The 24,217-nt window shown below is 41.4% G+C and overlaps 1 protein-coding gene across 1 annotated transcript in view; it reads right to left on the bottom strand.

The window, feature by feature from the left end:
• Window positions 1-24,217, bottom strand: part of SHISA9 (shisa family member 9) — a 254,482-nt gene that overhangs the window by 221,930 nt on the left and 8,335 nt on the right. The window contains exon 2 of the mRNA XM_012647617.1: window positions 19,498-19,625. Within this exon, the coding sequence (XP_012503071.1) occupies window positions 19,498-19,625 (128 nt within the window). The remainder of the gene's footprint in view (window positions 1-19,497; window positions 19,626-24,217) is intronic.

Genomic DNA, 24,217 nt, shown 5'->3' with positions numbered 1-24,217 from the left:
ACACATCTTATCATTTATTTATTCCACCTCATTTCACAAAGGATTTGAAGCAGTGAAGTAAAATATAAATAAACAATCATACATCCAAAACAGGGAAAATATGAATTAGAATAAGGGGTGTGTAGGGTTTTTGCCATTGTTGTCTGTTTAGAATCTCTTCCCTGAAGATCTCCCCTTCAAGTATGCCATGTGTATACACACACACACATACACACACACGCACGCACGCATACACCCTACTCCATAGTGGTTCTGTTCAAGCTGTGATATTTGGGTGGACTTGACTCCACCCACAGCCAATGGTGGACACCTGAACCCTGACTGACGAATCAGAGCACCATTTCCCCTGGTCAAAGTGATTGGGCCAGGGATGGACATGTGACCTACCCAGCCCACTCAGAGAACTCTCTAGGGTTTTTTTTCCAAAGTTGTAGGGCCCTCGCCTTCTCTGGGGAGTTGAGCATTAAGGATGATTCTGGGTTAGGCCTTCCAGTAAGCCACCTTGCCAGCACAGGAAAAAACCCTGTCTGAAAATTAAGCCAAGAGAGGCACACAAAACCTAGAGATAAAGAGATGAAGTCAGAGCCCTGAGAACATTTGTTGAGACCTAGTTGTACCTAAAGGTCAGAGATACGGCCTCATGATTCCTTTTTTCCTTTGCCTTAGGTTTCTGTCCATTGAACCTAAAAGAACCAGACATAGTACAGGACCTATGCCAAGATGAGAACAAAATGCAAAACAGAGAGCAGGAGATGAGGGAGACACAGTTTCATATCTGGCTATGAGCTTCTGGGTAGACCAAGTGAAAAGGGAAAGTTGATCAGTATCATTGTTTTCATTACACATGAAGTGAGAACATTCAAGCTCCTTAGGAGAAGTAAAGCTTTTTCCTAGCACCTACTTCTCAAAGAACAACAGGCTTTGTAGAAGGAAATAAAGAGAGATATGGAGGATGCTGCAGGATGTCATTGACTGATACCCTGCAGTGAATCTAATCATGGGATTCATAAGGCTGCAGTTACAGACTCTGTTATGGACACTGAGAGACTCACCCTTACATGGCTGGCCAACTTGATTCTGTGGGATTGGGAAAGAGGCGATGTGCTCTGAGTACGCACATCTCAAAGGCCTTCTACGCACATAAACGTTCCAGGAACTGGTCCCAGAACGTTTTAGCCACTGCTAACTCTCAGCCCATTTCTGCCCTTTCCCTCTCAGGTGCAGCTCACTTATACCAACACCTGAAGATTCCACTCTCCGCCTCCAAGGAGGAAAACACAAGAGAATTGGAACCTCCTGCCCTTCAGCCCCAAAAAGGGTTGCACCAAGGTGCCTGCCGACGTCGGGAGCTGTCCTCGAGAGCACCTGTTCTTCACCTCCTATCTCCATGATTAATTCAAGCTGTTGAGATCTCACGTTACCAGCAGGCTGTCACTGCGCTGAGGATCCCAATGGCTCCAACCCAAGTAACAGATTGTTCTAGGCAACCTGTCCTTACAAAGCAAAAAAAAAAAAGCCACTGTGCCCCCAAACTTGGAGTGGTGATGCTTTGGTAAGATCCAGTCCAACCATGCGCTTCACTCAAGTGTCACAAATAAAGGCAGGTTTGTAGCAAAATACTGTAACTGGTGACTTTAGGGAAGACAGGGTTTGGTTTTGTTTGCTTGTTTCATTTTGTTTGTTTTAGCTCCCCTGGGAACTATGCCAAGGGTTTTACATGCTTATTTCATGTGATCCAAAGAACTGGACAGGAACGCCATCATTTCCTGGGGGAGGAAGGCCCCCAGGTCACAGCACCGGGAAGAGACAGACCCACGGATCTGAATCCATGTGAGATGGACCCCCACGCCCACGTGCTGGCCTCTGCATCAGACCCTGGAAAGCAAGCCCAATGGAACCCGAGCAGGCAGAAGAACCCCTTGGCCCTGCGTTGATCCAGTTGAAAGCTGCTTTCTTCCCAGCAGGGCCACAGTGACACACACCATTAAAATATGCTATTTGGGGAAGGTCAACCTTTAATTAAGTATCTACCACTTACCCCAAAGTCAGAATTAGTTGACTGGATAGTAAGAACCCTTAAGGCAGTTTTCCTCAAAATGTGGCCTCAGGACTAGCCACATCAGAATCACCTGGGAAGAGGCGAGGCTGCTACACATGGATCCATCACGGCCCCAGTCCTAGACTTGCTTTCTGAGCATCACTGCCCCGAGAAAATGAGGCTCAGCTGAGAGAACTTATATTAACAAGCACCTGCAAAGAACCTGTTCTACACCAGGTATATGCTGGGTGCTTCATCATATCTATCATTTCTGTGATGTTTCATCAAATATCTTAATAAGGGCAGGGAGAAGCAGGAGATGGGGCAACCAACCTAGTTGAGAAAAGCTGATGGCATAAAGAAAACACAAGCCAGACAGATTTAGGGATTCAAATTCCAACACGGACACTTGAACAAGTGACAACCTCCCTGAGTGTCAGTCTCCCATGGCTTTGGCTTGAATCGTAAGTGAGAGCAATGACACATGCTCAGCTCTTAGCCAACTGTAGGATTCCACTCAAAGCATAAAGAAAAGGAGCCGGGCACAGTGGCTCACGCCTATAATCCTAGCATTCTGGGAGGCTGAGGCAGGAGGATCCCTTGAGCTCAGGAGTTCGAGACCAGCCTGAGCAAGAGCCCATCTCTACTAAAAATAGAAAAATTAGCCAGACATCACCATAGTACACACCTGTAGTCCCAGCTACTCGGGAGGCCGAGGCAGGAGGATTGCTTGAGCCCAGGAGTTGGAGATTGCAGTGAGCTATAATGTCACTGCACTCTATTCAGGGTAACAGAGTGAGACTCTCCAAAAAATAAAAAATAAAATATTTATATATCAGATATATAAAATATATAAAACACACACACACACATATATATAAAGAGCTTGTGACCAGTGGGTATAGGGTGTGTATTTTCCCAACAACAAATCTCCAGGAGGAGAATTATGGGACAATCAGGATATTCAAAAGAAACCACTTCCTGATGGAGCTTTTTCTTGATTCTTCCCCCAAAACATCATCCGAATGTATTAACTGAATGAATATTCACCCCCATGCTTACTGGGACCATGGCACATACTTGACATTGTGGGGAACCCCTAGAAGTGTTTAGTGCCCTCAAAGAGTTTCCAATCTAGTTAGAGAGAAAAATAGATACTTCTATGAAATTAACATGCACCATGAAAATCAAAGGCAACAAGGCAGGCAAAACCAAAAGGCAGAATGAGAATCAGCACCTGGGAGTCAATAAATGCAAGCTGACTTGGAGAGGTCAGAAATGAACTTGACACTGAGTAAGAGCCTTAGGAGTTGAGGAAAAAGAGAGGTTGATGACAAGGAGCTGAGCTTCGCCTTGGGCTCTCAGAAGGTGTAGCAAAGAAGGAGAGGAGCATTGCAGGAGAGAGTGGCTGCAGGTCACTGATAGCCCCACTATAGTCTCAGTTCCCCAGGGTGCTGAGTTTACGGAAGACTGAGAACTGAACCACCCAAAAATATGCAGATGGGAACAAACATAGCTTAATTCTTCCCCTTATTGGGATGGGCTTCAACACCTAACCCAGGCTGTCCCTCTCTACTAAACCTAAGAACAGTCATAGCCTCACAAAGTTCACAACCTGTACTAAAAGTATAGCATCAGCTCATCTAGGAGAGACTGGTGACCACCTACCAAGATCTCTCTGTGCTCCCCAAGGGTGTCAATGGTTAGATTTTATCCACCCTTCTGGATCCTAAACTCCCCACCTTATAAAATATCTGATACCAATCCTTCAGGCTCAGTCCATAGCCCCCAGGATGGGAAAAACGTACATCTATGTTTAAATAGACCAATAGGGAAAAATATCCAATAACCACTCATATGGACTGAATGTGTATGTCCCCCCAAACTTTCTATGCTGATGTCTTAACCCTCAGTGTGACTGCATTGGGAGATGGGGTCTCTGAGGAGGTGACAAAGATTAAATGGTGTCAGGGCTGCTGCCCGTGTAAGAGGAAGAAATGCCATAGCTAGCGTGCGCGCGCGTGCTCGCGCTCTCGCTCGCGCTCTCTCTCTCTCTCTCTCTCTCTCTCTCTCTCTCTCTCTCCACTATGTAAGGGCACAGGAAGAAGGCAGCCGTCCACAAGCCAGGAAGAGAGCCCTCTCCAGAAACTGTCCCTTGATTGGAGACTTCTAGCCTCCAGAATTATGAGAAAATAAATTTCTATTGTTTAAGCCACCCAGCCTGTGGCATTTTGTTAGGACAACCAAAGTAGACTAATAAATCCACTATTAAGTGAAATCAGCAAGGTGCAGAAGTGTCCATAAATGTTGATGAATGCATAGAATATCTTTGGGAGAATGGACAATAAACTTATTACAGTGGTTGACCCTGAAGAGGAGACTAAGAGTATAGCGGGCACTTACTGTTTACTTCACGTCCTTGCAGGTTGCTTGACTTTTTTTCCTACCGTGTACATACTGACCTCTTCAGATAGATAAATACATTAATTTTTAAAAATGTACTATATGTAAATGGACAGACTGCTAGGCGAAAGGCATTGTCTAGAGTAAGCTCTCCTTCTGGGAAATTCCAAGCTCCACAAATTATCTAAAACTGAATTCCTAAAATTCTGACAAATATGAACATAGGGCCATGGTGGGCTTGCACAACACAGGGGATGGGGCTGTGGTTCTTAAGAGGACCAGCTAATTATATAAGGTACCGGGGGTGTTTCCTGCTCCAGGTTACAATAGTGATCTCAAAAGACAGTGTTGGCGTAAGGAGCAAATGCATAAGCCCCACAGCCCTCCAGCCGGCCCACGCTGCATCAAGGGGTTGGACGAGTCTGTAAACAGGCAGGAGCCGTATGACATTATCCAGGGGCACCAAGCAGAGGTTTTGCAGAACACTGGAGTCCTGTCATTTGCAGAGATCTGAGGCCAGAGGGAGCGGCTAAAATCATATTCAGCCAAAATTACCCATGATGGCTGTTCCTCTGGTTTAGCACCAGATGAAGTAACTGGTTTGTGTTTAGGGGCCAAGTTATATGAAAAATGCATATCTTTAAATGCTAGAATCACACTCCGGAGAAGCTCGTGGGAAGTGAGTCTGTCTGAGGCAAAAGCAGACTCATGTCTCCCATCTCACTGGCAGCATATGCTCATTGTGTGGAAGGGGGAACAGAAATACTCGCGTTATTTATGTTACGCTCGCGCACACATGAGCACTCACTAGCTCTCTCTTCCCCTCCCCCTTTCCCTTCTCCCCATCCCTGAACTGAGAGCACAGAGTTGAATTCACATAACTTAAAGACACTCATGCCTCACTGCACTCCATAGTAAGGTAAGAGAATATGACATTGGGCCGACCTGGCTCCTCCAACCACGGAAACCTAGGGAATTATTATAATCAGATCCCAACTGCTCAAGCATCCCCAGTTTCCTAGCAACCCTCAAAAGACTTTGGTGAAGGGTGGGAACAAGGACTTCCTGGGTAAGGTGGCGGCAGCTGTGCCTGAGCTTGCGGGAGAGCTTCCCCAAATTGTCTTAAAGGCCTTTCTCATCCATCATACCAACAACTCAACAAGACACCTGTTAAAGAAGTGATGTCAGGCAGTCCATCTGCTCCAGAAGTCCCGGAGACTCAGTTCTAAATTCCTTTACTTGGATGTCCGGGCCTTCCATTCATCAGTCGGCTTCACCACTGCTCATTCCCGATAGCGTCCCTCTGCCCAAGCAAGGCTAGTTCCTTTCCACCTGCCTCAGCAGCTTTCTGCAAACATGTTCCCATGTGTCCATGTGTCCACTCACATCTCCCTTCCCTCAATACATCCTCTATCTCATACTTCCCTTCTAATTGCTAGATTTCCCTCCTCCATGAATGATCTTCCCATGATCACATATGCCAGTTTTTGCTGGAGACATTCCATAGGTTTTATTATCTTGCCTAATTAGAGACAAAAGGTAAACACACCCCCGCAGTTAAAGAGCACCACAGGAGGGAAGCCACGGAGCAAGAAAACAATGCAGGAAACGTCACCAAGCAACACCCAGATGTTGGCAGAATTGAATGCTACGGGAATGGCTTTCTTGGACAGATATCAAGGCATATACAAACCCAGAGAAGAGATCGGGCAGGAGAGGGGATGTGCTTGGCTCTTTGGAGGTTTGTTTGTTTCCCTTTTAGAACACCCAGCATTCATTCCCTCCTCCTTCTGACCAGTCTCCTCAGTTTCATGGTGGAGACCTTCCTCTTTGTCATCACGTGCAGTCTTGGTGAGACTGGCAATCAAAGTGCCTGCCCTTCCTAGCAAAGGGTTGAGCATGCGACTCAATGTGGACCCATGAAACACTCCCCTAGGACCTTAAACATAAGTGGGCACAAACAGAGAAAAATGGTTGGAATAATTCATGTCAGCAGGGGAGCTCTGACAAAGACCATGGCTGGAGCTGCCCTGGCTCCTATCATCACAAGCCTGGACCCTCAGATGTTCCTTTGGTTCTGTGAGCCAACCCATAGAATTCAAGAGAGTTCCCTTTTAGTTCAAGTCTGACGAAATTGATTTCTGTTGCTTGTAACCAAAACACTGTGATATGGACTATTTCCCCTGAGGCTTGAAGGATGAGAGAGAAAAGGGTACAGAGAGGAGAGGAAAGAAAATGATAGGTGGCTTTTGCTTTGGCTTCCTTTGCCAAGCTGCTTTAAGGGGCTTGGCAATGACTTTGGAATGGATATATGGCAAACTCCCTATGAATGAAGGCTGCCTGAAACCAGAATGGGTTGTCTTGAGACATAATGAGTTTATCGCAATAGAAGGTAAGTAGGACCAGGTAAAAAAAAATAAATCTGGTAGCCTTCTTCAAAGTCTGCTCCCCAGAATATCATTCCCCCTATATGGCAATAATTGTTACATAAAGACATGCTTAACAGATACATCAGTTTGAAAAACACTGAAATGAACATAGCTGTAAATGGCTTTATTGCATTTATCCTAAGAGGCTTTAATTCATTTGTCCAGGGAACTCTAACATTGCAGAACATTTCAAAGGACTAGTGTCCAGTGGAATATCCACTGGGAAGTGCTATTGGATGGCCAGGTCACACACTGAGGCAAAACAAAATATATGTAAAGCACCTAGCATAGTGTCTAGCACATAGACACAGTAGTTGCTCAAAAACTGTAGCTAGAGCCTATAATTAGTATCTTACTTTGTTCTCATTTCTGAATAACACTTCTCCACATTTATTTATGTAACCTCTTCCCCTGCCTCATCAGAGTCTAGCCCCACTGGGCTTCCTTTATTTCCACAAGCATGATGAATTTCTTTCTTGCCTCAAGGCCTTTGCACATGTTGTTTTTTCTGCTTAGAATTCCCTTTCCCCCAATCTTCACTTGATTGATTCTTCTCATCCTTAGGTCTCACCTTAATTGTCACTTCCTCAGTGACATCAGCTTTGTTGTATTTTATCTCATTACCTCACTTGTTTCCTCTAATACTTATTACAAGTAATATCTCTTAAATGGTGTATCTATTAGCTGTTTGAAGAATCTTCCCCCACTAATATGTCAGCTCCAGAGGTCAAAAACCTGGCTGGTTTTTGGTTCGTTAGCATGGTGTCTAACCACATACTGCAAGAAAAAGATGTGTTGAATAAATGTGTAATACAGAAGTCCTTCTCTATATAAAGGATATTGAACAACATAATATGCCACATTTTCAATAGTAGATTTTCAAGAATACAAATGCATTCTTCCTCTCCCTTTGTTATAGCAACCATATTTTTTTCAAATTAATACTATTAAAATACAGTTCTGATTTGGCATTCACATAGGAAACTAAAGGAATGTAGTTCTGATATGTAATTTTATGGTGGTCTAACTTGATGGAGGGAAATAGCTTAGAGAATCTAGAAGAGTAAAAAGTTATCATGTGCCTCAAACTATTCATTCATGTATCCATTCATTCATTCGTTCGTCCATTAAACAAAGATATGCTATTCACCTACCATACAGTCTGTCCGGAAAGTATCCAGCCATGTAAGAGAAAAATAGAGGCATTTATTGAAGAAGATACAAGGTATAAAAAACATTGTACACAGGAAAATGATGCTTCAGTCCCCTTCAACAGAGGCACCTTGGGACCTCACACAGTGCGCCCAGTGTCTTTTTATTTATTTTTTTATTTTTTATTTCTTTGTGACTGTGTCTCACTCTGTGGCCCTGAGTAGAGTGCAATGGTGTCATCATAGCTCACAGCAACCTCAAACTCCTGAGCTCAAGCGATCCTCCTGACTCAGCCTCCCGAGTAGCTGGGACTATAGGTGCATGCCACCACGCCCAGCTAATTTTCCTATTCTCCCACCATCTCTTAACCTAACCCGTACACACTCAACATTCTCAAGTGTTCTGCCTGTTGCAGTCCTTCCAGAACATGGATCACTTTCAACAGGTTCTCAACCATCTTTGAAGTGTTTGTGTCACACTTTCATTTGCACTGGACTCATTGCATTGTCTCAGAAAACCTTCTGAATTATCTGAATGGTTTCCGAGGAGAAATGGCAAGCCTAACACGAAATTTGGTGCAGATTCATTGCTCTACTCACTCAGGCATTTTGAATACAATGGCCACACAGTACACATGCTCATTCAATGGCGTCTAGTGTCCCACTGACTAGTATAGTGAAGTTGTCATTGTTCACACATGCACATTCCAGTCCACTCTCCTTGCCTGCCAGGTTACATTGACGTCATGCTAACCATTCTCATTATATTAACAATGGCTGGATACTTTCGGAACAGACCTTGTTCATCCAAACACCATATGTTAGGCACTACACACTTGAGGCCTTCCTAATCCATCAACTTGGCTTATAATCCTTCATTTTATATCATATTTATCTCTCCTCATAAGTCCTTTGAGGGGTCTTTATTATATTTGTAGCAGAAATATGGCACACAAGCACAATTCTCCTGTCCTTCTCTCGCAGCAGACATGGCTAATCAATCACAGCACTCATGCCCACTGAGCATAAACATGGCCTCAAAATCTTTTTTGACACTCCTCTGCAGGTAGCCACGACCAGTCATCAGTGATAGCACCCAACGTGACACCTATTTGCCTACTCTGGGTGGAAGAAAGCCCAGGCTTTGGAGTCAGTCCAAACTATATATGAATCCTAACACTGCCATAGATGGATAGCCTGTGCCTATTTACTTTTTAAGATATAGATAATCCTACCATTTTACAGGGCTGTGAAAAGAATTAAATGAGATAATATATTTGAAACACCTGGTATAGAGCAGGTATCCAATAAATGTTAATTATTGGTGTTATTACCCTGAGTATGCCTCATAAAGTGTTTCACATACAATGACTGCTTAATAAAATGGGAATCTACAATGAGACGGAAAGCTCAAAACTCCTTCCCTCCATCCCCTCTATCCACAACATAATACATCCCATTTTCCTCCTATACATTTGCTAAAAAGTATCCCGGGAGGCAGGGGATGCACACAGCATTCCTGACTGAAAATTCAGAGACTGAGTCTTTTGTTCTTAAGTGCTTTTCTTAGCTGGACCTGATTTTGCTCCAGGGGTGAGGATTATAAGATCTGGTAGCATATTTGGGTATTTTTGGATTCAGAGTCAAAGGGTAGGTAAATGCTTGATTTTAACCACAGATAAGCCAGGCTTGGGGCTTGCCATTGTATGATTGCTCTACCATAGGATATGAAATTGAGCTGTGGATCTCTTATGGTTTTTTTCACTGTACCCACCACTTCCTCTCTCTCTGGGTTCTAAGACTTTCTTTTAAAAATAATATTTAGATGTGAAACATAACTGTTGGATATTTAACAGGCTGTTTGACAACACACTGAAATCAATATTATGATCCTAAGCAGGGGATTATTAAGGTTATTTTGCATCACCAGAGTTAAGTTTTTTTATTATCGACATCAACACAACATAGTCATTTCATAAATATTAAACATACCCCATTCCCTCCTTAGTTTGCTTTCACGCTAATCAAATGGAGAGTTGGCATGGATCAGGAAATTAGCAAACAAGCTATAATACAGAGAAGCTGAAAGAAATGGAAAGGAAGGAAATGCTATTGACAAAAATCAATTGTGATTGAATTGGTGAACTGAACTTCAAAAACACTGCCTTTGTGTGTCATTCTGTAATTGCCAGGTAATGCTGGAATATGTATTCATGAGCTCGTAAATATGTGCAACTTCTCTTGGTACTTAATTTGGTATTTGTTAAACTCTAATAGCAATGCTGAAGGTTTAGTCCACAAGAAATAAAACCCTGATGAATTGACAAAGAAAAAGTAACAGCAACATTTACTTGATAAAATATGCCCAGTACTGTATTTTGACAGCACTGATCATTCAACAAACTTTTATAGAGCACCTACTATGCGCCAGGCACAGTACTAGGCACTGGGTATACAGTGGGGAACAAGACAGACAAGGCCCCTGGTCTCATGGAGCTGACATGTTATGGGGAAGATGAAAGAGAAACAAGTAAACAAGATGACTTTAGGCAGTATACGAGCTATGATAAAAATAAAATGGTGATCTAATAAACAGGGTATTCTTTACATAGGCTGAGTTGCTTTCTGTAGGGAAGGCTCTGCAAAGACGTAACAGTTTAGCCAAAACCTACACAATGATCAGGAAGAGTGTTACAGGCACAGGGAATAGCAAATGTAAAGACCCTGAGGTGGAAGAAATTCTGGCTCATTAAAAACATGTTTTTAAAAAACAGAACCAGGATCTGAACCCAGCCACCTCTAAACTGGTTAGCAGAACAAAAATGTTCATAAGGAACAACTTTAAGAGCATGCTTATGCAACTTTTCTGTCAGTTATTATCAAAGAATTGTTTGATCGATGACCTTCTTTGACTTTGATATATACGTTAATTTTCTTTTAATACCACCTCTGCAGAATGAGGCACTTCCTTCATTCCTTGTTACCACTCAATAAAAGAAAGTAAATACCACACACTGCCCTTGAGCAAGTTCCAATTCATGGGCTGTGCGCAATTCAATATTTCATCAAAATGTCAAGAATATCTGAATATTTCAAAGGGCTTCCTTTGGATAACAGGTGAGGGATCAAACTAAAGTAGTTCTACGCCAACAGCAATGAAGTATGTCCCTTTTGTTCACATCCTTAAGTCCATTTTGCAGAACTGTCAAGTAAACATGTATTTGTGATCAGTAATTGTATCCTAAACAGTTAATAATTATTTTTAAAAACAATATTAACCAGACAAGTTTCATGGTTGTATAACTTTAAGAAAATGCATGTTTTTTCTTGGACCTCAGTTTCTTTATTTGTAAGATTCTGAGAAAGGTCTGATTAACAGCTCTATAAAGTCACACACACACACACACACACACACACACACACACACACACACACTCCTAATCTCTATATCCCTAGCAACAAGCCCCTAGAATTTAGTAGGTACTCAATAAATACTCATTCAATGAGCAAACAACCAGAAATGCAAATCTGTGTTCTCATTTCCAACTGGTTAGGGGGCAATAAAATAAAAAGAGAAAAAAATAAAGACAGTGGAATGAGTTTTTCATGAAGCTAGTATCATTTGATTTAGGCATTTTCTTTTATTTTTAGAACTATTTCTAACCTAAATGTTTGGTGTAACAATGTCTTAATCATTTGTGGAATTATGGTGATAGTGTTTAGAGGCTGCTTTTTACTCAATTTCCTTTTTCGGCAAAATTGAAAAGTTAGTACACTATGTTGGTGCCAGTTCTTGTAATTTTTTAAAATTTTTAATCCTATTGGAAACCAGAAGTGTGGCATACCAAAAGCAAGATGGTACCTTACGTCGCCTCCAACACCAATATCTATAAGATAGACCTTTTTGGCTCAGAGGTTTGAACGGGACACCTCCCTCCATGGTGTGATTCAGCACCATGGACAGATCCTTTGTGCCCAAAAGCTGGCTCTAAACAAGTAAAAACACAGGTTCTGCTTTGAGACTGGCGGTCTTAGCGTGAGCACACGACTCCAGACCTAATATCTAAATTAATGAGTTTAAGTCTCCATTTAATGAAATATTCAGATTATGATTATACTTAGTTTCATTAACTGCGTCTCAGACTAATGTAAGGGGATTTCCCATTCAACTTGTAATTAACTTTATTGAGAATGCTTATTGGGATTTTTAAGGCAGTTTCCTAAAACCTTATTATAAATTATTTTAATATATGTATTATTATATAAACTATATTAATTTTATATTGATTGTTATTTTTAAAAGACGAAAAAATTCAACTCTAATCTATTTAAAGAACAGCAGGCTGGCGGAGCTGAGAGAGTACTTTGAAAAGAACCTGCATTCTACTGCTGATAGCTGATCCTGAAATTTCGGTCTTCCCATAGCCGACCTGGCATTCTTATTTTCCGACCAAAAGCAGTATGACCCTAACTGAACAAAATCCTCTTCTCCCTTTATACAATTTGTATAAAACTCATCAGACCTGCAAGAAAGATCCATATTCTAAGTCTAATAGCTCTCCCCTCTGTCAAAGGTGAGCAAAGCCAGTACATGAAAGTTTTCTGCTTTTCTTCACTCTGATTCTTGGAAAGTTGATGAGGAGTATTTTTCTTTCTGAACAAAACATAAATTTCTCAGGAAAAGCTGTCCTAAGTTCTCTTCTCTCCTTTCTAGCCCCAGATGGTTTGTAGGGGCCTCCTGCTTGCTTCCACAGCTCCGTGGATTTATTCCTACCACACTGCTTTGCAATTGCCTGTTTACTCTTTTTTTTATCTCTCCCACTGTATTGTAAGCTCCAAGATGATATGTACGACTTATGTCTCATTCATCCTTGTGCCTCCAATTCCTAGTGCATTGACTGACACATAGCAAGATCTTAATAAATGTCAGTTGAATATTGATTGAATGGAAATATTAATTACCAGAAAGCAAACAATTGGCTAAAATCTGAGTCCTCCAGGACAGAAATGATGACTTTATCTCAGTTTGTCTATTTTCAAAGATGAGTGTAGTCTAATACAGCAATTCTTAGTGGTAATCAATAAATAAGGAAAAGAAAGAGAAAAAAGAGACATAATCTGATATATCACCCAGTATAGGTCCTTGGGAAAGACATGAGAATGGTCATGAATAGAGTACAAGGTTTAAAGCCAGGTAGACATAAGTTCACATTCAGAGTCTGAATTACTCAGCAAATATCTCTGTGACCTTGGGCAGGTTACTTAAACTCTCTCAGCCACAGTCTCTCCATTGACAATATGTGCATGCAATACACATTTCAATTATGTTATGGAGTTGTTGCGAGAAGCAACATGCATGCATGTGGTAAGTGCAGAACATAAGCAATTGTTTTATTTATTGCTCCTTTTTATCCACACTTAATGTCAATCAGATAGCAGGTATGTCATATCACTTAATCCAGATACATAAATAGAAATGCTCTCCCAAAGGAAATGTGTCTAAGGATAGGCTTTCCCTGGTATGGAAGGAACAGAACTTGGCATCTTTTAAGCTAAACCAGACACTGTGTTGAGCATTTAGGCTTTCTTTACAAATAGTCCTACAGCTGGTTGGAAGTACTTTGGAAAGGCAATGCAAATCTAATTAGGCAATGCCATGTGGCCAGCATTAGTAGCAATTTTTGAAAAGAGCCCAGGAGACGACTTACAGAAAGTGATTTTTTTTTCCTTTAAGGGCTCTGTTTCTCTGTTGCTCGTGCGCACACACACACACACACACACACACACACACACACACAATCTCAATTTTCTAGGGGGAAGTATAAGACGCATTTGGGGCCATACAGATTCTTACTAGACTGGTCTGCTGGTGTCAATAAAGTAATACCATCGATATTCCTAATAGAACAAAAGCTCATGTGTTTTAAATGGGCATACAAGAAAAACATAAGACAGGAACAAATGGCTAAGGATGGGACAGCTGCTCTACCCAAGCTATTTCCTTAGGAGGGAATTGACAGTTCCTTCGTTTCTCATTTGCATCCAAACATTGGTAATAAACACATGCACACATGCACACACAAATTGTGTTATCAACTGGCACACAGAGTGAAAACATTTTCACTGTGAAGACAACTGCACGATGAATTCATGCCGACTTGTATCATTGTCCCCTAGTGAACAGACTTTAGCACCAATAGCCACTCGTTCCATGAATAATATTAGTAACAACCAATGTTTATGTTACCAGGCACTGTGCTACATTCTTTACACGTGTTAATTCATTTAGTGCTCACAACAATCTTGTAAGGTATGTATTATTTTACTCCTTTCATAGAATGGGAAACTGAGCTTCAGAGAATTAATTTTTCCAAGATCACACAGCTAATAAATGACAAATACCCAATCCCAATTGTCTACCTCCCAAGCTCATAGCCCCCTCCCCCACTGCACTGCCTCAAAGTCATGTTAGACAAATCTGGTGAGCATCTTCCACATATCAGAGACCCATCTATACCACTGAATACTATGCTTCAAGAGAAAAAAATACTTCTTGATCTAAAACACTCAAATTCATTTCAGGCTACTGCACTGAACCTACAAATGTTTCCTAGCTGATCCAGTATAGATCACTCCCTCACTCTTGTTAACTACATAATTTACTAACCCATGTGCCAAAACCATTAGAGTCATAGATCTTCAGATGGAACAACTAGTCTGCCCAACTGTGGAAAAGAACATTTAGTTTTCAGGAACAAAAGCGTTGGTAGCTATAACTTCATACAAGAGAGTTAAACCCTCACATGAGATGGAATTAGCCAAGTTCTCTCAAAATTCAAAACCCCAGGAATTCCAGGGTTCCACCAGGCTTCTTATCAAGCTTGTGCTAAAGATTCACGCATGCATGCATGCATTCAACAACCATCTATTTAACACTGTATGTTTTCTAGGCACTGGAGATACAGGAGTGAATAAAACAAATGCATCCCTGCCTACTCCCAAGGAAGATTAAAACAGTAATCTACCTCGCCTTTCCTCTCCTCACACACCTTTCTTGGCACCACTACAATCCTAAGAAAGAATCCTAAAATATACTCTACCCCATCCAACTGATTGAACCAGGGTCAGACAGCTGCTCCAGGGGGAGCCAGACCACTGGCGGTTGGAAACCGACCGTATTCTCCCTCTGAATAACTTGAACTAAGTGCTCACGGTGACTGAGCACATTAAGGACAGGAAAGATGCCTTACCCATTCTACCAACTCAAGTCCCTGCAGTGGTCCCTATCCCCACCCTTCCTGAGACCCAAATACTCACCATGAGATAACCCATGTCCGTCTAGTAAAGTGCAGGCTGTAGAGTTAGGTAGACCTGGGTTTGAATCCTGCCTCTCTGTGTATTAACTATAATGTCATTGACACCTCCTCTAATTTTTTAACATTCTATTGTGTATATTTTCAAGTACACTGAGCACCACAAGAAGACGTAATATAGGGTAGTGGTTAAAATCACAGACCTGGGGGCCTGACTGGCTCAGTTTAAATCCCAGCTTCACCACTTAGTAGCCAGATGAACTTTAGACAAGGCACTTAACCTCTCTGAGCCTCAGTTTCCCCATCCTTATCATACTGAAAATAATAGTACGAATCTAAGGTTTTGAAGATTCAATGTATTGGGGGTTTATAATGCTACGTGTATAAGTCACTGCTAATGTTATACTCTTACATATTCTTTTTTTACTTTTATATACTCCTTTATCTATATTTACCCTTTTGCCTGCCCTGGCTAGGAAATTCTCCCAAAATTTTTTAAATATCTGGGAATATTCTTGCCAATATTTCCAAAAATTAAGTTTGGAAAATCCCAAGTTCCTTGGTAAATGTGGACAAATGAACGGTGCTAGGTTTGGTTCCTTATAAATCCACTTGGGCATCATTCTAGGGCAGTAGGAAGGCGGTGGGGCTGGAATAGAAGCCTGCTCTTTCTCATGGATTCTGTGGCCTAGAACATCAAGTCATCATTTCTCCTCAGTTTGGGGTGAGATCTCGCTTGCTCAGATTATGCAGTAAAATAAATTGTGTAACATCAACCCGATTCCAAAGAGGGGTTGCAGGCATGCATGGAACATGAGAGGGCTCTGTCCCACGAATATGTGCAAGAGTACAGTCCGGCCAGCAACTGGTTCCAACCCAACAGGGGCCCATGGTGAATAATTTTATCTGGATGTTTTTATAGACACTGGGAGACACATTTGATACTGTGGCAATAAAGCTTTTGTAATTGCTTCTGGCTTATTTCATGATGTTTTCTGTCTTTATCACATCATTATACAATATTGCACGACCAAAACTCTACCATCAAAGTGTGCTGTGCTAAAGACAATGTGGTGTCCTGGGTTGGATTCTGGAACAGAAAAGGGATATTAGTGAAGAAAGTAGCAAAATTCAAATAATATTAACAGTTAAGCCAAAGGGAATGTACTCGTGTTGACTTTTTAGTTTTGACAAATGTACCATGGTGATGTAAAATGTTAACATTAGGGGAAAGTGGGTGAGGAATATATAGAACTCTGTGTACTATCTTTGTAATTTTTCTGTAAATAAAAAAGTACTCTGAAAGAAAAATTTTATTTAAAAAAAAATGTGCTGTGAACACAAATGAGTTGAGAAACTTGGATCCAGGTTGCACGCACAGCCCCTCACTCACATTTCCCATCCTTAAAAAGACTAAACGGAGCCTATAGTTATTCTGCATTCCCAAAATGGGTGGGGGGTGTCATTGGCAGGAAGGGAAGCTGGGATGGGGGAGGCAGAGTATGTTCACAGCATTTAAGGACAAAATGTGCCTCCAAAAACGAACTATAATTATACAGAAGCCGAGAAGTATTTGCAGAAAATCACTATCTCATAGGAATCTACATCCTGTTAATCAAAGAGGTTGAGGCCCTTTTGATTATCAGACTAAATATTTTTAGGCAATATCACTGAATGCCTGGAAAGAATATGAACAACATCAGCTGGGGAAAAATCCGTCTTCAGATAAAAAGGCAAGTCATGCATATCACAGAAAAAATGAACCCCAGGAAATTCACATAAAAAGGTTGACCAAAATTTGCCCATATTGAAACACTTTCCTCCCTGTTTGCCTTCACCCAAGTCCTCTACTCCCCTCCTTCCAAACACCTAGATTTCTACATTGGCTATTGATTCTCTTAGCATTTGACCAAAGCATAAGGAAGAGGTCAGAAAGCGACCTAGCATTATTAATATCAAGCAGAAAGGGAAAGAGAAATAGATGGAGATTATTGTTCTCTTAAGTGGGTGATTGAATATCCATGAAAATGACATTTAAGTTGAGACTACCAAATCTCCAGTCATATACAGAAACTTGGATGCTTAGTGAAGAACAAACTAAAAATGGCATGATGCACCCTTCTTGGTGTATCACAAACAGATGTATCTTTCTTTCCAGTTTTTGTAATGATAAATCATTTTGGCTCCCATAATGTCCAGAAAAGGGTTTTATATTCAGCAGGTGCATTATAATTTTGGAATGAAGGACTGGTCTTGTTATCCATTTATCAGACTGGATTCTTTCTCTCCTACTTCTCCATCAGTCAAAATGGGCTCTGGGGATTGCTTGGTTTCTTAAACCTTTAATAGCTGATTAATATCACTCATCTAGTCCTAAGCTGTCAATGAACTCCCAAAATCATCCGTTCTTCCAAATATACGATTTTTTTACACCCATCTCTGAGCATTAATTTATTTTCAGTACAACCTTAAATGAAAATCCCTTACGTAAGCAACATTCATTAATGTTTCCTGCCCTTTAGCCTGATGGAATGATGAACCTCGGGTGACTTCAATGAGTTTGTTATTCCATTTGAGTGCTGATTCAAAATCATCTTAGCGATTGAAACTTCAAATGAAAAACCTGTTAACAATCACGTTTTATAGCCAGGGACTCAATACCATTTCAGTTTCTCCACTCTGTGATCATGTTCACTCATATATGATGTTTGGGACCAAAGCACACAGCTAAGTTCAACTTATTTCCCAGCATGAACTGGAAGAGAATGTGCTCATTCCCATCAAAGCCAGAATCAGATACAGCAATTCCTACATCCGAGTTGGTGCCATTTTCCGTACCTTTTGGGGCTGTTTCTTCCAATGGCCAGTGTCTTTTGCTGTAAAATGTGGCTATTTCTCACACCATTGTATGATCCAGTTCACAACTGAATAATGTCAAATTATTTAATATATTTAAACCTAAGACGTTCTATTTGGTGGCTCATTTTCTAACCATGCAAACGCTGACACTGACTTTGCTAACGCACTGCAACCATTTCCAAAACCATGAGAAACCATCACAACGAGGAATCGGAGAATTCGTGTGACCTATGTTAAATTGCACAGACGTCTTCCTCTCCCCATTGAGCATAAAAATTTGCAACCAGACAATCCAAAACTATGATTCAGCAAATAAAACACCCATGTACCTCCTAGTGAGCAAAGGCGACCCAGACTGTAAAAATGTGCAACATCCGAACTGTTTCTGTTTTCAGGAACCTCCAGCCACAACTAAATGCATCCTTTAAATCGTCTGGCTTTTGTTATTTTAAACCAAGCCCTCCATAATACTTTAATATGGGGGTTGCTTGAAAACGTAAGTACTGGGAATAACCATGGTAGTACATTATTGTCAAAAACCAAACAATCTTATATTTCCTCCACTTTCATTAGTCAGAGCATCAGCTCCATAGTGTATGTTGTATATACAGACCTTTGAAAGGAAAGAAAATCTTTGGGAGTTTACCAAGATCTCCAAGCATGCTCTGTCTGCTGAAAAATAGATACACAATAGCAAATATAGCTTTTTTTTTTCCTGGCAGAACAATGGAAACAAATTTGCTACCGTTGAATCACACACATGAATCCCAAACCAACATGACCATAACTCAATATCCACCCCCGCATATACACACAGAGTATTTTATAGGTTATTTTTATGGAACTCCAGTTTTATAAAAAAAAATACATAATTCTTCTGAACTAGTATTTCTTAATTGAATATAGCATGAAACCTAGAAGTCACGGCTGGTTTATGTAAGGAGGTGGAGAAATAAACTAATGAACCATTGGCTAACAGATTAACTACCTAAGATGAACCAACCAGATAATCCATTAGTTAAGTAACTACCCAACCATGATGAAATAACCAAGAGGGCCATCAGTTAATAGATCCATCAAGATGAACCAACCAAACAGTCTACTAGGTGCAAGAAGAATCAAAGAAATCAACCAAGTGAAACAATGCCGAACTCCGTGTTATCCAAAAGAGATGAAATACAACTTCTAACTTGTCAACATAGAGAAGCTCTTAACTAACCCAAACACACATCACGAAATCTGGAAATGTGACCACCGCACGGGCACCAGGCAGGACTGAAAATGATTTGTGCAGCTGTACTCACGAAGATTATTTATGGGGGTCCTCGTATCCATGTTCTCGTAATGCTGGACGTGGACGACAATGTTAAGGTCTCTCTCCATGTGGTCAGTGTTGCAGTGGCCCTGTGGCCTCATGACATCCGCAAGGGCCCTGAAAGAAGAAAGAATTTAAATCTGTTCATTGCAAAAACAGTGGTCGGCACCTGCTATGCACTGAGCACTGTGCTTGTGAACAAAAAGCAAGGCCGCTGACTCCTCGGAAGCCTGCGTTCTAGGTAGGGGTAGGGTGGAGAAAAACACAAGTAAATAAAGTCACTGTAATTAGAGGTTACCTTAGGGACTTCACACAGACTGGTTTACATGCTTCTCACAACAGCCATATAATAACAGGGATATCTACCCCAGGGAGTCATTGAGAGGATTGAATGATGAATACACGGAAGGTGTCTCCACTTCGTAGATTTAGTTCTCTCTTTATATCTAACACTAGATACCAACACTTCGTGTACAGCCATGACCCAATATTAGTAACAACAGATAACATTTATCGAGTACTTACCGTAAGCCAGGCACCATGCTAATAGCATTACATGCCTTAACTCAACAAAGCAGCACAAAACACCTTGCAAGAATCATTACTCCTTTGCAGATGAGTAAACAAAGGCTCAGAGAGGTGAATTAACCTGCTCAACCAGCAAGCTGTGGCACAGGGACTTGAACCAGAGTCTTTTTAGCGGGTGGATGTGGGGATGGAGACACAATGCAACCCATAACATTGACCTTCACAATTAGATGTCAATTTAGGAATAAATCTCTCTGTTTATGCAAAACAGAGCAGAGATCTGTCAAACAAGTATCACACCTAAGATTAGACTTACCAACACATTTTTTTCTCTTTATCTACCCTCTATCATGTCTTTATTTAGATATATGAATATCTTTGAAAGATACATAATATTGTAGGTATTATTGCATATGTGTGTATCCTTTACATAAATGGTGTTTTTACCATAAACTTCATTCTCTTTCTCCCTTTTCACACGTGAGAGCCAGCCATATTGCTGAGTGTGAATCTCTTTCCTCCCTTGCAATTGCTGCATAGCATCTCATCATATGCAACCTCCATATTTCACTTGCCTGCAGGGATGACAGTCCCCATCTGCAACTATTAATAGTATGGTAGAGCAACTGACCAATCAGAATGGATCCTAGCTACAAACATCCAGATGTTTTATTTCAAACCAGCAGACTATCAGTCCTATTTATCATTTCCATAATTATGGGCATCTAGATGGTAACCAACTCGCTGGCCCCTGTGAACGACAGTGCAATAAATATCTTCATACAGGCCTCCTCTTGGCCCAGGGAGAGTTTCTCCGGGACACAAACCCACAAGTGGTAGAGTCATGTTTCAGGATATACCCAAATATTCTTAGCTAACCAGAACCTTCTGAGTCCATATAAAGGGAGACAGAGAAGGAAAATGAACTGTTTCGGTGAGGCCCACCCAGACCATCTCTGAACTCAGCAGGCCCAGCCCGTCTGCTGAAATTTACCCCGCTACTGCAGTGGCTCTCAGTGGTCTACCAGTCAGCACCGTCAGTGTCACCTGGGAACTTGCAAAGGTACAAACTTTCAGATGCATCCAGACCTGCTGAGTCAGAAACTCCAAGGGCGGGGCCCAGCAAGCTGTGCTTTCACAGGCCCTCCACGTGAGTCTGCTGCACATTCAGGTTGGAGACTGTGCTAAAGCAGTAGAGGCCCCGAGCTTGGGGAATGGTTGATGCTGGGGCAATGGGATGACAGAGCAAGAACCACAGACGGGGAGAAGTCGCAGATGTGACGGAGACCCAGGTCAGCACAGCAAGAGTCCCACATGGAATAGAGGAAAAATTGAGTGCACGAAGAGACCAAAGAACAGCAACAGCTGTCATTTTCTTTCATTCATTCAACAAATATTTATTGTTTACTATGTGTCATGTCCTAGACAAAGTCCTGAGGATACAGTTATATAGAAGACTAACAAGGTCACTGCCTTCCCGGAGCTTATATTCTATAGGAAAAGATAAAAAATAAACATGTTAAGCAAATAAACAAGGCCTTCGAATAAATAATTTTTTCAAAAGAGTGATGTGATCGAGAGAGACTGGTACATAGGAGCATTTTTCATAATATCCAAAAAGTAGAAACAACCCGAATAGCCATCCACTGATGAATGGATACACAAGATGTGTCGTATGAAGTGGAATATTATCCAGCCATAAGAAGGAATGAAGCACTAACACCTACTTTAACATGAAGGAATCTTGAAAACATTGTTCCTAGTGAAAGAAGCCAGACACGAAAAGCCACATATTGTATGATTCCACTTATATCCAGTGTCCAGAGTAGGCAAAGCCATAAAGACAGAAAGTAGATTCAAGGTTTCCAGGGTCTAGTGGCAGGGGAAAGGTGACTGATGATGGATATGGGCATTTTTTTTTAGAGTGATGAAAACATTATTAGAATTAGATAGTGGACCGGAAGTAAATAATGATCATGGTTGCGCAAATTTGTCAATACACTAAAAACTAATATATTTTGTTTTTTTAAAAAAAAATTACAAATAAACAGAGAGAGGGGTGAGAGATGGTGTGATCAGGAAAAGCCTTCCTGGGGAAATGACAGTTGAGTTGAGCCTTGAACAGTGAGCAGTTGGTCATGAGAAGATCATAGACCATTCTATGCTGAGAGAACAGCAAGTGCAAAGGCCCTGGGGCAGGAAAGAGCTCAAGTATTTGAAGAACAAGCAAGAAGGCCAATAAAGCTGGAATGGGGCAAACAAGAAAGGCTACATTACCAGGTGTGGGTTATCATAACCCATTTCACAGAACGAAAGACTGCCCAATTTAACCCAGCTTATCAGTGGGGGGATTGAGTGGAGATGCAAACCTGAATGACTTTGAAGTCACAGTTCAAGCTCCTTGCTGCCTCTGTGCAATAAGCAGGGAAGGAAGTTTTAAAGCACAGGACAGAGGCCTTCTGAACCTAACTTTTTCCCTTCCAAACAGGTTCTTCATTCTGAATTCAGGGGATCGCTGAACTCCTCTAAAATTGAATGGAATTTTGTTTGTGCATTTTGCTCAAGCAAGAAGCTATAGCTTTTATGGGACTCTCTAAGGAGTCCCCCTTCACACTCCAAAATAATCAGGCTTTCAAGAGGATTGCAAAATACGTAATCAGGATGGCTACCATGAACTTGGCCAGCACCGCCATCTGCAGCTGCCCTGGCCTGATTCTGAGTGCCAAAATTTGTGAAATTCCAGCCCAAAAGCCTAAGGACACTTTTCCCCAAGGCAGCCCTTCCCAGAGCATGCAGGAGAGATGAGGATCCTTAGAGACTCCCCTTTCCTGGACCAGGAGTCTCCAGAGTAACACACTTGCTCACTCCAGGGATGGCATAAGATGATTTCGCATGGAGGAAGGAAATGTCCGAACTTCTTTGTATGATCTTTAGTCATTAAAAATCAGAAATCAATTTGATACACCCACTCTTGGAACACCCATGTCAGATGGCAGGAATCGGGGACCTTGGACCAAGGAAGGTGATCACTAGCAACACCTTCACTGGGACGTGGTTACATGTGCCCTTGAAGGGGGTGCACAGATTAAATTATCTGCATTTGACTACACTAACCGTTGCAAAGCAGGCATGTGGCTTAAAAATGCCCCGTTTAACCAAACCACAGCCTGAAGACAGTACCGATAATGCAAGCACAAGAAAACAACAAAGCGAACTCCCCTTCCCTCTCTTCAATAGCGTCTTACAAGGTTAAAACAGTGAAGGTCTATTCAGATTGAAGCAAAGTCCCACCAAAAATAATCACAACTCTCAGGAGGAATCTTCAAAACATGGATTTATTTATTAACGATGAACTTCACCCTCAGTGTACATTATGCTTTGAGATATTAGCTAATGATAGTATGAAGTCATCACAATTAGCAACAGATTTTAAAACAATATTTATTTCACCTTTGGCTCAGTTTAAAACTTCTTATGCATACTTACAAATGTATCGAATAATTGTTCATGGGCAAAGGCACATGAATACACTTAGTAAAACAAATGTGCATACATTGAGGAGCATACAAAAAATATTTTATAAATAGGGATGTGTCCAAAAAAAATTTGATGAATTAGATGGTTAAAAGAAACCACCATGTGCCTCAAAAAATACAGATGCTTAAGGATTTGGCATTTGTTTGTGACACATAGTTTAGATGCATCTCAAATTTTAATGTGCATTCAGAGCATCTGGGGGATCTTGTTAAAATACAGATTCTGATTCAGTAAGTCTGAATCTCCACCACCTGCTCAAGCTCCCAGGTGATGGGGATTCTGCTGGTCCACAGGCCGCACTCCTGAGTCGCAAGAGCCTAAGGGTGCCGTGATGGTGAGTGTTCTGCGTCAAGTTGACTGGGCCATGGGGTGCCCAGATATTTGATCAAACATTATTCTGGGTGTTTCTGTGAGGGTGATCCTGGGTGACATAAACATTTAAATCAGTAACCTGAGTAAAGCAGATGGCCCTTCCTAATGTGGGCGGGCCTCATCCAGCCATTTGAAGGCCTAAATAGAACAGAAGGTTAATCCTAGCTCTCTGGGAGGCCGAGGCGGGAGGATTGTTTGAGCTCAGGAGTTCGAAACCAGCCTGAACAAGAGCGAGACCCCGTCTCTACTAAAAATAGAAAGAAATTAATTGG

Source organism: Propithecus coquereli, unplaced genomic scaffold (assembly GCF_000956105.1).
Source record: "Propithecus coquereli isolate 6110/MARCELLA unplaced genomic scaffold, Pcoq_1.0 Scaffold27, whole genome shotgun sequence".
Taxonomy (NCBI): domain Eukaryota; kingdom Metazoa; phylum Chordata; class Mammalia; order Primates; family Indriidae; genus Propithecus; species Propithecus coquereli.
The sequence above is the reverse complement of the archived record's forward strand: the minus strand, read 5'-3'. Positions and strand labels throughout refer to the sequence as shown.